The following is a 12111-nucleotide window of genomic DNA, read 5'->3' as shown; positions in this document are numbered from 1 at the left end:
AAATAAATAAAATTCTGAAAACGAAATACTACCTAATCGCATCCAACAACACATTAGAAAGATCATTTAACCAGACCAAGTGAGATTTACCCCAGGTATGCAGGGATGGTTCAATATATGTAAATTAATTAATATGAAATATCATATTAAAAAACTGAATAAAAACCATAGAATTATGTCAATAATATAAATGCATTTTACTACATGCATTAAATAATTTACATTCCTTTACTGATATAAAATGCATTTGATAAAATACATCCTTTCATGATTAAAAAGCATCTTAAGCAAATTGGGTATAGAAGGAACATTCCTCAACACAATCAAGGCAACATAAGACAAACACACAGCCAACATCATACTGAAGGGGAAAAGTTGGAAGCATTTACACTAAGATCCAGAACCAAACAATAATGCCCACTTTCACCTCTGCTATTCAATGTAGTTCTGTAAGCTATAGCCAGAGCCGTTAGGCAAGACAAATAAATCAAAGGGATACAAATAGAATGGAGGAAGTTAAATATTCCCTGTTTGTAGATGATATGATCCTACATAAAGGGGAAACAAAACATTCCACACTGAGAGACTGTAGAACTCATAACAGAGTTCGGTAAAGTTGCAGGATATAAACCAAAACACAAAAATCAATAGCTTTGGTATACACAAACAATGCTGTGGCTCAGAAGGCACTTGTTAGATCACTACCATTCACAGTAATAAAATAAATTTAAGTAACAACCTGAGATCTCTACAATGTTAATTATAAAACATTAAAAAAAGAGATGACATACAAAAACTAGAAAAATCTTCAATGTTCATAGATTGAAAAAATAAATACCAAAATGTCCATACTACCCAAGCAATTTTTAGATTCAATGTAATTCCTATCAAAATATCAAGTACATTCTTCACAGATCTAGAAAAAGCTATACTAAAATTCATATGGAAACACAGGAGACACCAATTAGCTAAATAAATCTTAAACAAGAAAAACAAAACTAGAGGCATCTCAATATCAGACTTCAAGACATTCTTTTTTTTTTTTTTTTGGACAGGCAGAGTTAGTGAGAGAGAGAGAGACAGAGAGAAAGGCCTTCCTTCCATTAGTTCACTCCCCAAATGGCTGCCACGGCCGGCGCGCTGCACTGATCCGAAGCCAGGAGCCAGGTGCTTCCTCCTGGTCTCCCATGCGGGTGCAGTGCCCAAGCACTTGGGCCATCCTCCACTGCCTTCCTGAGCCACAGCAGAGAGCTGGACTGGAAGAGAAGAGAGCGGGACAGAACCCGGTGCCCCAACCAGGGCTAGAACCCAGGGTGCTGGCACCATAGACAGAGGATTAGCCAAGTGAGCCACGGCACTGGCCGACTTCAAGACATCCTACGGGGCTGTTATGATCAAAACAGCCATATACTGGCACAAACAAAGGGCATGTAAACCAATGGAACAGAATAGAAAACATAGAAAGAACTCCATGCAGCTAAAACCAAATAATCTGACAAACAAGCTAAAATCAACCCCTGGAGCAAGGCCAGTCTCTTCAACAAATGGTGGTGGGGAAATTGGATCTACACATAAAGAAGTATGAAATGAAATCCCACCTTACACCTATAGAAAAATAAACTCGCAATGAATCAACAATCTAAATCTACGTCCAGATACCATCAAAATACTAAAAGAGAACACTTAGGAAACTCTGCAAGACAGTGGCACAGGCAAAGACTTATTGGAAAAGACCACCAAAGCACATGCAATAAAGTAAAATACAGAAAAATGCAAATACATCAAGCTAAGAAGCTTCTGCATTCAACAGAATGAAGAGGCAATCAGTAGAATGGGAGAAAATATTTGTAAAAGATTCAACGATAAAGAATCAATATCCAGAATCTGCAAAGAGCTCCAGAAACTCAACAACAACAAAACAAAACATCTAGTTAAGAAATGGATAAAGGACTTGAACAGGCATTTTTGAAATAATGCAGTACAAATGGTTAGGAGACACATAAAAAAATGCTCAAAATCACTTGCCATCAGAGAAATGCAAATCAAAACTACAATGAGGTTTCACTAAGAATGGCTATCATTCAACAGTCAAAAAATAATAAATGCTGGTGAGGATGTATGAAAAAGGCATCTTAATATACTGTTCATGGGAATGTAAACTAGTACAAGTATGGAAATTTCTCATAAATCTGGAAAGATATTCCCTATGACCCAGACATCCCACTCCTGGAAATTTACCCACATGAAATGGAGTCAGCACATGAAAGAGCTGCTTGTAACCCCATGTTTACTGCAGCTCAATTCACAACAGCTAAGACACAGGATTAACACAGAAGACTACTGGCTGCCGAATGAATAAAGAAAATGTGGTGTGTACACTATGGAATACTACTCAGCCATAATAGAGTGAAATCCAGTCTTCTTCACAAAATGGATACAAGTGTAAACCATTACACTTAGTTAAATAAGCCAGTTCCAAAAAGACAAATATGTTTTCTCTGATATGTGGTAGTTAATACAGAATATAAAAAAATAGGAATAACACAGTCATCTTGTGATTTGATTGTTTTTAGCCCTTGTTTGCACTCAGTGGAACTGTAGTCTTCCTGATTTTTACTTGCTGAAAGTTAGGATTAGTGGTACACCAAGTCTGAGATTACAAAGTGGAGTGAAATTATGTATTTTAAACAATTAAAGCAAAAACAAAAGGAAGAGAGGAGAGGGAAGGAAAAATGCTTATGTTCTTTGAATTATATGTATGAAATACACGAAATCTGTTCTCTTTACAGTAGTAACAATTTTAAAAGATTACACTTCTTTTATGCCATATGCAACAATCATTTACGAGTCTAACTTGTTTATTCTGCATTTTTAAGGTTTAGTATATTTTCTTTTAATTTGTATTGATTAGTTTTCATTTTATTTGAAAGACATAGATACAAGAGACAGGGAGACAGAGACAAACAGAAAGATTGTCCATGCACTGGTCCTTTCTCCAAATGCTCTCGATAACCAGTACTGCAATCAATCACAAGACACAATATAAACTTACAAGAATCAGTCTTTGTTCTACAGAGATTACAACACCTGAGTCCTGGCTCTGATTCCAGTTGGTCAAGAATATGAAAAAAGACAGTAAGGCAGCCAGTAAGATGCAAATCTGATGTTACTTAAGGCTCCCAAAAACTCAGTAAGGGAAGAATAGCTTGTGTATCCAGTGTATAGATGAGAAAAAGGAGGCACAGAAAGGTTAAGAGACTTAGCCCAATTAACATGGTTAAAAACAAAACTGGGGGTAAACTCACAAGGTTTGACTCCTGAACATACGAGTCTATGTACTCTATTTTTCCTTTACTACTTAATTTTAAAGAGAGATGTCTTATACAAATTTAGTTATTTATTTGAAAGGCAGAGTCACAGAGATAGAGAAGGAGAGACAGAAAGAAGGACAGAGGGAGGGAAGGAGGAAGAGAGAGAAAGACAGAGAGAGAGAGATCTTCCATCCACTGGTACACCCCCAAATGCCTACAATAGCCATGGCTGGGCCAGGCCAAAGCCAGGGCCCAGAAGATTTCTGCCTGTCTGCCACGTGAGTGGCACTTGGGCCATCCTCCGCTGCTTTCCCAGACACATTAGCAGGGAGCTGGATTGGAAATGGAGCAGTCTTGACTTGAATCAGTACCCACATGGGAGGCCAGCACCTCAGGCAAGGGCCTAACCCACTGTCAACAGCACCAGCCTCTAAGCTTTGCTTTCTAAACAGCATTGCATCAAAAGCTACAGTACTGCTGTGATCTTACAAATGTTTCCCTGATTCTGAGTGCTTGTCATCAGATATTTTAAAGTCAACAGGGAATATTATTCCATTTATTTAAATAACTTTTAATTTCCTTTACCAATACTTTACAGTTGTCAGTAAACAAGTTTTTTTTTAATTTATAATCATCTTTGTTAAATTTATTCCCAGGGATTTTTTTTACATGCTATTATAAATGGTATTGATTTCTTAACTTCTAGTCCAATTATCCATTGCTGCTGGTACACATATACCCAAGTTATTTTGTAAATTCAACATTTACCCTGCAACTTGGTTGAATCTATTTTAATATCTCTGTTTTTGGCTGATTTTGACAGGCATTATACACAAAAAAGACAAGATCAGCAATTGAAAGCCCAGGAAAAAGACAACTTACAAGCATCAAATCAGAAGCAAGAGTAAAGTTTAAGAAAGTAGCTCCTTGTGTGGACAACCATTTCTCAACCTCAACTTGGGTAAGATACAAGGGAGAAGGCTTCCAGCAACAAAGATCAACCACGCTCTGCCTTACGAGCACTACTAAACCACGCGGTGTGAGTCACACACTCTGTTAGAAACCCCAAGGATTCTAGTGTCTCCAAGCAAAGACCCCACAAAGCTGTAGCTGCCTGGGACACTTCATGTGGACTAGATAGCCAGAGGAACAGAGGCCACATGGCTTCCCGCCCCCTCCCTCTCCCAGGTTTGATGGAATTAAGTCATCCACAAATGAGAAGACAGATGCAGATAAGCAACTATTAGAAAAACACAGGAAAATGTCAAATGAGGAAGGAGGTCTCCAAAACAACTGTGAGTGTGCCTGTGACCAACAGGTAGCTAGGAAGCCAGCAGAACCACTCCACTGAGCTCACAGCACGTGCCACCTACAAGGACCTGGAGCCCTCGATTTTCTACAGACAGGAAGCAGGCTGAGAAATGGTCTCATCTCCTGTTCCTATTACCTGTAAGCAACAAATAGCCTAGAAACATAAAACCTTATGGAACAATGGAGTAGGGATCCAGTCCTGAAACCCAAAAGATAAGCAGGGAAAATCAAAGAGCAACCCCCACCCCAGGAAAGACTTCCATTTCCTCCGTCAGTGGTTCAGCCTTCCACCTGGTGTGTTCCCCTCTGCCTCACCACTGCACACCAGACACGGCAGGGGCGCACGACTCTGACTTTAGTTTCTACTTCTCCAGGACAGAAGTGGCCTGACAGCACAGAGATGGCAGCGCATGAGTCCACATCAGGGACGATCCCGGACTCTTGAGTGTGACTCCACGGCTGCACACACTTCCAGATTTTCCCCGTGGAGACGGCAGGTGTAAACTTCTCCGTGAGATGGAGACGTCAAATATGTGGTGCTCAAAGAGCAGAGCATGCACGTTCGTGCTGCTCTCCAACCATTCCCTGGTTCTGCCCTTTCAGGTTCTGGCAGGAGCTCACCAGGCGCCCCCATTATTTGAGCTGACCATGTCGATACAGAGCAGCACTCAGAGAGTCATTTCTAAGCCAAAGGATTTCATCTCTGAAATGAAACCTAAGAGACATCTCTGACGTGCTGTAGAAATAACAGGAAACATTCCACACAGCACTGACACTCTGAGTATATATCCCAGGGTGAGAACAAGAGCTCGAGCCCCAGATCAACCTTTGATTTACAAAAAAGTCTTTAAAAGTCTTTAAAAATTTCACAGAAAATCAATTAAGTCTATTCAGGTGCAAAAAAAATTTTTGAACCCATGCACAGTTTTTCTTAATACACATTTTCATAATTGTTTTGGAGACCCTCTTGTATGCGGCATGAATAAAATAGAAAGAAACTTCAGTGGCTGAAGCCAGAGGGCTTGAAGAAGAACCCAGCCCACCCAGGCCAACAAGACCTTATGCAGATTCACTGTTCTGTGACCTTTAATTCTTCTCTGTGATTTTTGCCATTCATTCATAAAGTTACATAGTTCATATGTGTGACAGCCTAGCATTTAAGTATCCTAAATAGTTTATTACATCAAATTCATAAAATTCTCTATGTATTGCCTCTTCCAAGACATTTACTGGGGCCAGAGCTACAGCATAGTGGGAGAAGTCTCTGCCTGCAACACTAGAATCCCATATGGGCACCAGTTCATGTCCCAGCTGCTCCTCTTCCAGTCCAGCTCTCTGGTATGGTGTGGGAAAGCAGTAAAGGACAGCCCAAGTGCTTGGGCCCCTGCACTCCACGTGGGAGACCCCAAAGAAGCTCCTGGCTCCTGATCGACTCAGCTCTGGCTGTTGTAGCCATCTGGGGAATGAAGCAGCGAATGGAAGACCTTTCTCTCTCTGTCTCTCCCTCTCTCGATTTGTAACTCTACCTCCAAAATAAATAAAATCTTTAAAAAAGAAAAAAGACATCAAAGGTATTTATTAAAAGGACATTTAAAAATTTAACCATACTAATCCCAATCGTGATGGCAAGGTAGTGTATTTATAAATCTCCACTTAAATTCTTTCTTAATTTTGTTCCCTAATTCTTTTTTTTAATTATTTTATTTCAAAGAGTTACAGAGAGAGGTAGAGCTAGAGATAGAAAGGTTTTCCATTCCACTGGTTCACGCCCCAAAATGACTACAACGGCCAGAGCTGAGCTGATCCAAAGCCAGGAGCCAGGAGCTTCTTCCGGGTTTCCCACATAGATACAGCAGTACAAGGACTCGGGCCATCTTCTACTGCTTTCCCAGGCCAGAGCAGAGAGCTGGATCGGAAGTGGAGCAGCTGGGACTTGAACCAGTGCTTTAACCCACTGCGCCACAGCGCTAGCTGCTGTTCCCTAATTTAGTGAATTTCTTGCCATCCAATAAGAGGTCATTTAAATAATGTTTTAATTTTTACCTTCCAAGTTTTATATTATTTTAAAGTGTTATACGGAACTTCTTGCATATGTTATTTATATAGAGTTGACAAGGCCATAAATTCCCTTCACATGATTGCTCCATGTAAAAAGGCTGGGGACCGACGTTGTGTCGTACCAAGGGGAGCCACTGCCTGCGCCATTGGCATCCTGTACTGGAGCTGGTCCAGGGCCCGCTGTCCCACTTCTGATCCAGCTCCCTGCTCATGCGCCTGGGAAAGCAGCAGAAGATGGCCCAAGTGTTTTAGCCTCTGTACTCATGTAGGAGACCTGCAAGAAGCTCCTGGTGTCCGGCTTTGGCTTGGCCCAGCCCTGGCCTATGAGGCCATCTGGGGAGTGAACCAACAGATGGGAGACATCTCTTTCCCTCTAACTCCACCTTTCAAATAAACAAATCAATCTTTGGGAAAAAAAAAAAAGGTGAATATGTAAGCCTTTTCAGACATTCAATCAAGAAAAGAAAAAAAAAAAGTCAACAGAAAATTCAACAAGAAACCAGTATCTACATGGAGTGAAAGTAACTCAAACATGAAGACTTTAAAAACTGACGTGATATTCAGAAATCTTTTGTCATGGGAACTCACTCCCACGCTGCAATGCAGTCATACTTACCTCTGTGCTTCTGTTCTTTCATGGATGGATGTTACTGTAAGCCGGAAATTAACATAAGAATAATGATTAAGTTGAGCGAGACCAACTTTCAAGTATTTTCAGCCCTTCGTTCTATTTTGAGTCTATCATAAAATTCTCAAACTTTGGGTTTACATAAGCACATTTTTTTCCTCCAAAATACACCAAGGAAAGTAAATGGCATGAAACTGAATCAACAGTTATAAAGCTCTCAGGGGAGGGGAGCCAGAGGAACAGTATAAATGCATAATAGATGTGTTCTTGTGTTACCTGGGCATTCAGCAACTCCTCACACCTGTGTGCTTGCTTCTCAATGGCGGAAATGTACTGTTTTTCAATAGCTTCCACTTGTTGCTTAACTGAAGACTGCAGCAGCGCCTAAAAACAAGCAAAGAAGTCACTTGGACCACAGCCAGCGCGTGGGGACTGCTGTTGGCAGCAGGCTGTTTTGCCGGTGGTGTGCCTGTGAAAGGCAGCACTCTCGTGCGTGACAGAACACCCCGCTGTGCACAGCGAAGCACCTTCATCTACAGAGCTGCTGGACACTCCCAGCGGCCGCCTTGCCGACTGCCAATATTTCAGCGTTTCTGGCTCCGATGCTCGTTCCACACACCTTCCCCTTGAAAAAAAGGGCCCAGTCATAGAAGATGATAAAGGGAGTGAGTCGCTCTCTTAAATCTAAGTTCAGCTCAGTGGGGACCACACAGGACGAAGGGAATATGAAAGCTGCTGAAAAAGAAAAAAAAGAGAAAGAAAAAGAGAAAAAAGCCAGACATATTTCACTGGCTGACAAAACTCCACATCCTCTCGGCACACTGCAGGATCCCAGGGGCCAAGTATGATCTTCAAGACCACAAGTCAAGTAAAAGCAGATGGAGACTCTGCGTAACTTCAAAGGCACCAGAGCTGCCCCTCCCGGGAAGGTCACGCCCCTCCTGTGCAAAGGTACAAGTCAGAGTGTGGCAGTCAGAATCGCTAGGCCGTATTCCTAGCAAGTAAGAAGGCCTGAGAGACTGGACAAACCTGCGTGGGTAGAATCAACGCTGGGAGCTAAGGAAGTTAAATATCAAGATGTTACCACTGGGGCAACAAGAGCCAAGACGACACTTGAAGATATTCCACACACGGACTTCCTGGCTGCAGATGCTTAGAATATTATCAGCCTTTTCTTTCCCTTTTTTTTTTTTCTTAAAAAAAAAAAAAAAAAGCTTTATTTATCTTATACTAACGTGGTACCAATAAAAACTTACATGCCATTTATAAATACTAAATCCTTCTAAAATATGTACTAAACCATATACACAGGAATTCCTCCACCAATATTCTATTTTTAAAGCTCTATCTGGGTAATTAACTACTCATAATCAAAATGGTAAGCTGAAACAGACACATCTTATAGAAAACAGACCATTGGAACACTCACCAAGAAAGAAAAAGAAGCCAAATCTCTTAACCTCTGTTTTGAAAATACATTGACTTGGTTGGAAACAACACGCATTAAAGACGCTAAATAAATTGGCAGGCATTTCTTTTGAAACTAAGATAAAAATATTTTCAAAAACTCTATTTTGCACATGTTAAGACTCTGATGATAATCATACTCTTCCAATTCACTATTCATCACTCTGAAGTTACAGAAATACCAGGACACTAGTAAAGGAAAATAAACCCTAACTGGGTTGTGATCAAAATATAAGGAACTGGGTACCACATCTATTTTAGGCCTAGATTTGAACAATATATATTTTCTAAAGAATCCATAATGATTGACTTATATAGAGCACCAATATATGATCCTTTTAAACTGTGAAGTGATGATATAAATCTCTGTTTTCCCTTAGGGAAGAAATATGAGTTACTATTTGATAGAATTCACAAACTTTAAAGAATGATATAGTTATAGACAGCTCCCTTGGAACAACCACAGGATCTTCTGTCAAGAGAAAAATGCCATTCATTTTTTGGAACAGGGATGACAGAACTGTTTGGTTTAATGCAAAGAACTGCTTTCAACTGCATTTGCCACAATTTAAATACATCCAAGCATCCCACAATTTAAATACTCAGTTGTCATTTCAGTAGACTATATCCTGTAGAGGACTGGTACATTAATCAGATGAAATAATATTCTTTATTAATGAGGGAGACAGGTTGTATGTTTCCTTCTAGCTGTTGATTTGTACACCACATATTCACCTCCTCCAAATGTGAAAGGCCGAAGCTGTGGTTAGCAGCTAAGGAAAAGCTCTGTGAAACTAACCGGCTTCTTATACAGAGAAAACATCTCATCTGAGCCCCATTCGGCCATTTGTATCCAAACATCTAAACCAGGAACACAAAGGCAAGGCTATGTAGGTGGGGGAAACAAAGTCCATTCTCAGGCAGCTCAGTCTGATGTAGAAGACATTCTCTCAGTAAGCACACACTACGGGTGTATCCGATAAAGAACGGGTTCCCAGACTCTGCCCCAGGGCTTACCACTTACACGGGGAAGCTCAAAAAAACAAGCATAACCAGCACAGGAGATGGAATAAAGAGTAAGGTGAACTGGTGCCAGCGCTGTGGTGTAGCAGGTAAAGCGCTGCCTGCAGTGCAGCATCCCGTATGGCCGCCAGTTCGAGTCCTGGCTGTTCCACTTCCAATCCAGCTCTCTGCTATAGCCTGGGAAAGCAGTGGGAGATGGCCCAAGTCCTTGGGCCTCTGCACCCATGTGGTAGACCTAGAAGAAGCTCCTGACTCCTCACTTTGGATTGGTGCAGCTCCAGCCATTGTGGCCATCTGGGAAGTAAACCAGCAGATGAAGACCTCTCTAACTGTCTTGCAAATAAATAAATAAATCTTTAAAAAAAAAAAAAAAAGAGTAAGGTGAATGGTACGGTAGAGAAGTAGAAAAACAGGTAGATGGTGGACATTAGGAGACCCTACATGCTACAACACATAGCCTCTCCCCTGCAACAGGCAAGGCTGGGGCAGGCTGAGCTGGGACCCAGGAGTTCAACACATGACTCCCTCACAGGAGTCAGAGGCTAAACCACTTAAGTCGTCACTTGCTGCCTCCCACAATTCACATTAACAGAAAGATACAATTGGGAGTGCAGCTGGGAATCAAATCCAGGAACTCTGATAAGGGATGCATGATCCCAAGAGGTGGATCCACTGCTGACCCAAATGCCTGGCCTTCTAACGTATTTTAAACCAGTTACAGTACACACACAGAATTAATAATCCCATAGTATATACAGGTAGGAAAATCAAGACATTTACCACATTTCCATGTGGAAAAGAATACTAACAAGAGTGGGAAAAGTTTTCTTGATTTTCAAAGTACATGGGCTTAGCCACTGTTCTATCAGAGACTGGCAGTATTATTCCAGGGAATTTAACTCCCTGAACCTGCAGAGACCTATCACACTTCAGGAATAATTTTAAAGGTGTGGACGTGACAGGCTCCTTCAGGACAGCAGCTGTGTCCTACTCGCCTAAACACATCACACACAGCTTCTGACACAGCGCCGCATGCACACTCGGCACAGGGAATGGCTGTTTGTGAGTGATGACAGCTGTGTAAAAACTACTAATTCTTTAAAGAGAATTACAGTATGGTGGCTACAGGGAACAGTAATATATGGCATATTTTTTCAAAAAGCTGGAAGAAAGGCTTTTGAACAGCTTCACCATCAAACAAATGAGAATTTGAGTATTACATGGTGTGTACATGTATTGGTACATCACATGGTACCCCAAGAAAGCAAGCAAGCAAGAAAGCCAAAGAGTGGTTTTTACCCAGAGGGAAAAACACACAGTATCAATATCAGAACTTATAAGCACCAGTATCTACTGGAAAGTTCACTGATTTTCATTTTCAAGTGATACCAAATTCAGTTACAAAACTTATCCCAAGCATTCAAATCCCTGTCAAAGATCTCAATTTACTGTTGATTTATTACTTTAGATTAGAAATACCCACACTTTCTCCTCTACAGGTTCAAACGTGAATAAGTAAACAAGGAGTACGAAAAACTACAAATCCTTGGAAGGAAAGGGATGCCACAGATTCTCTAACTATTAACCTTACAGAAAACAAAAGGAAGTAAAAAAACAACATCACTGGTGGCTGGCACGGCACGGCAGGCACTCACATCCCATGCTGGGGTGCCACTTCAAGCCCCGATGCTCGACCATTTCCAATCCAGCTTCTTGCTAATGTATCTAGGGAGGCAGCAGGTGACACTCCAAGTACTTGGGTCCCCGCCATTCATGAGCAAGACCAGGGATACACTTCCTGGCTCCTAGCTTCAGCCTGGCCCACAACAGGCTGCTGCAGCCACTGGCAGCATGAACCAGCAGTTGGAGGCTTGCTCCCTCACTCGTTCTCTCTCATATTCTGCCTTTCAAATACATAAACCCTACCAAAAAAAATCACAACATAATAACTAATAAAGGTGGCTATTACTTTGGCGGAATTAGCTATATGCTGGAATTTAAATCACGGAAGAGAAACTGAGCCTAAAGCTGACTATGGCAATTGAGACTAGTCCATTGTCCCAAAAAAGCTGTGGCTTTTCTTCTCTCTTGAAATAGCCCAATTGATTCAGATTTGATTCCAACCTCATCAAATTAAATGATTCATCCCGATTTGCAGAGCAGATGTATCTAAAACCCAGATGGTGTCCAAAACATTAATATCATGCTGGAAGTAATTATCTGATGCTAAATGAACACTATATAGCATATTAAAACAGTAACTGGAACATTTTGAAATTCACAAAAAATGTTACCTATTGATCCTTTAAGTCA

General features: G+C 41.0%; 1 protein-coding gene across 25 annotated transcripts in view; it reads right to left on the bottom strand.

Moving 5' to 3' along the window:
- CCDC91 (coiled-coil domain containing 91) overlaps positions 1–12111 on the bottom strand; it is a 344415-nt gene that overhangs the window by 134429 nt on the left and 197875 nt on the right. For 18 of the 25 annotated variants that reach the window (XM_070049574.1, XM_051850367.2, XM_051850358.2 and 15 more), the window contains one exon: positions 7585–7692. The exons of the other annotated variants lie outside the window; for them this stretch is intronic. In XM_070049574.1, coding sequence (XP_069905675.1) covers positions 7585–7692 — 108 coding nt within the window. The remainder of the gene's footprint in view (positions 1–7584; positions 7693–12111) is intronic. 25 annotated transcript variants of the gene reach the window in all.

The sequence above is a fragment of the Oryctolagus cuniculus genome, chromosome 9 (genome assembly GCF_964237555.1).
Source record: "Oryctolagus cuniculus chromosome 9, mOryCun1.1, whole genome shotgun sequence".
NCBI classification, from domain to species: Eukaryota; Metazoa; Chordata; class Mammalia; order Lagomorpha; family Leporidae; genus Oryctolagus; species Oryctolagus cuniculus.
This window is presented reverse-complemented; position numbering and strand designations above follow the sequence as displayed.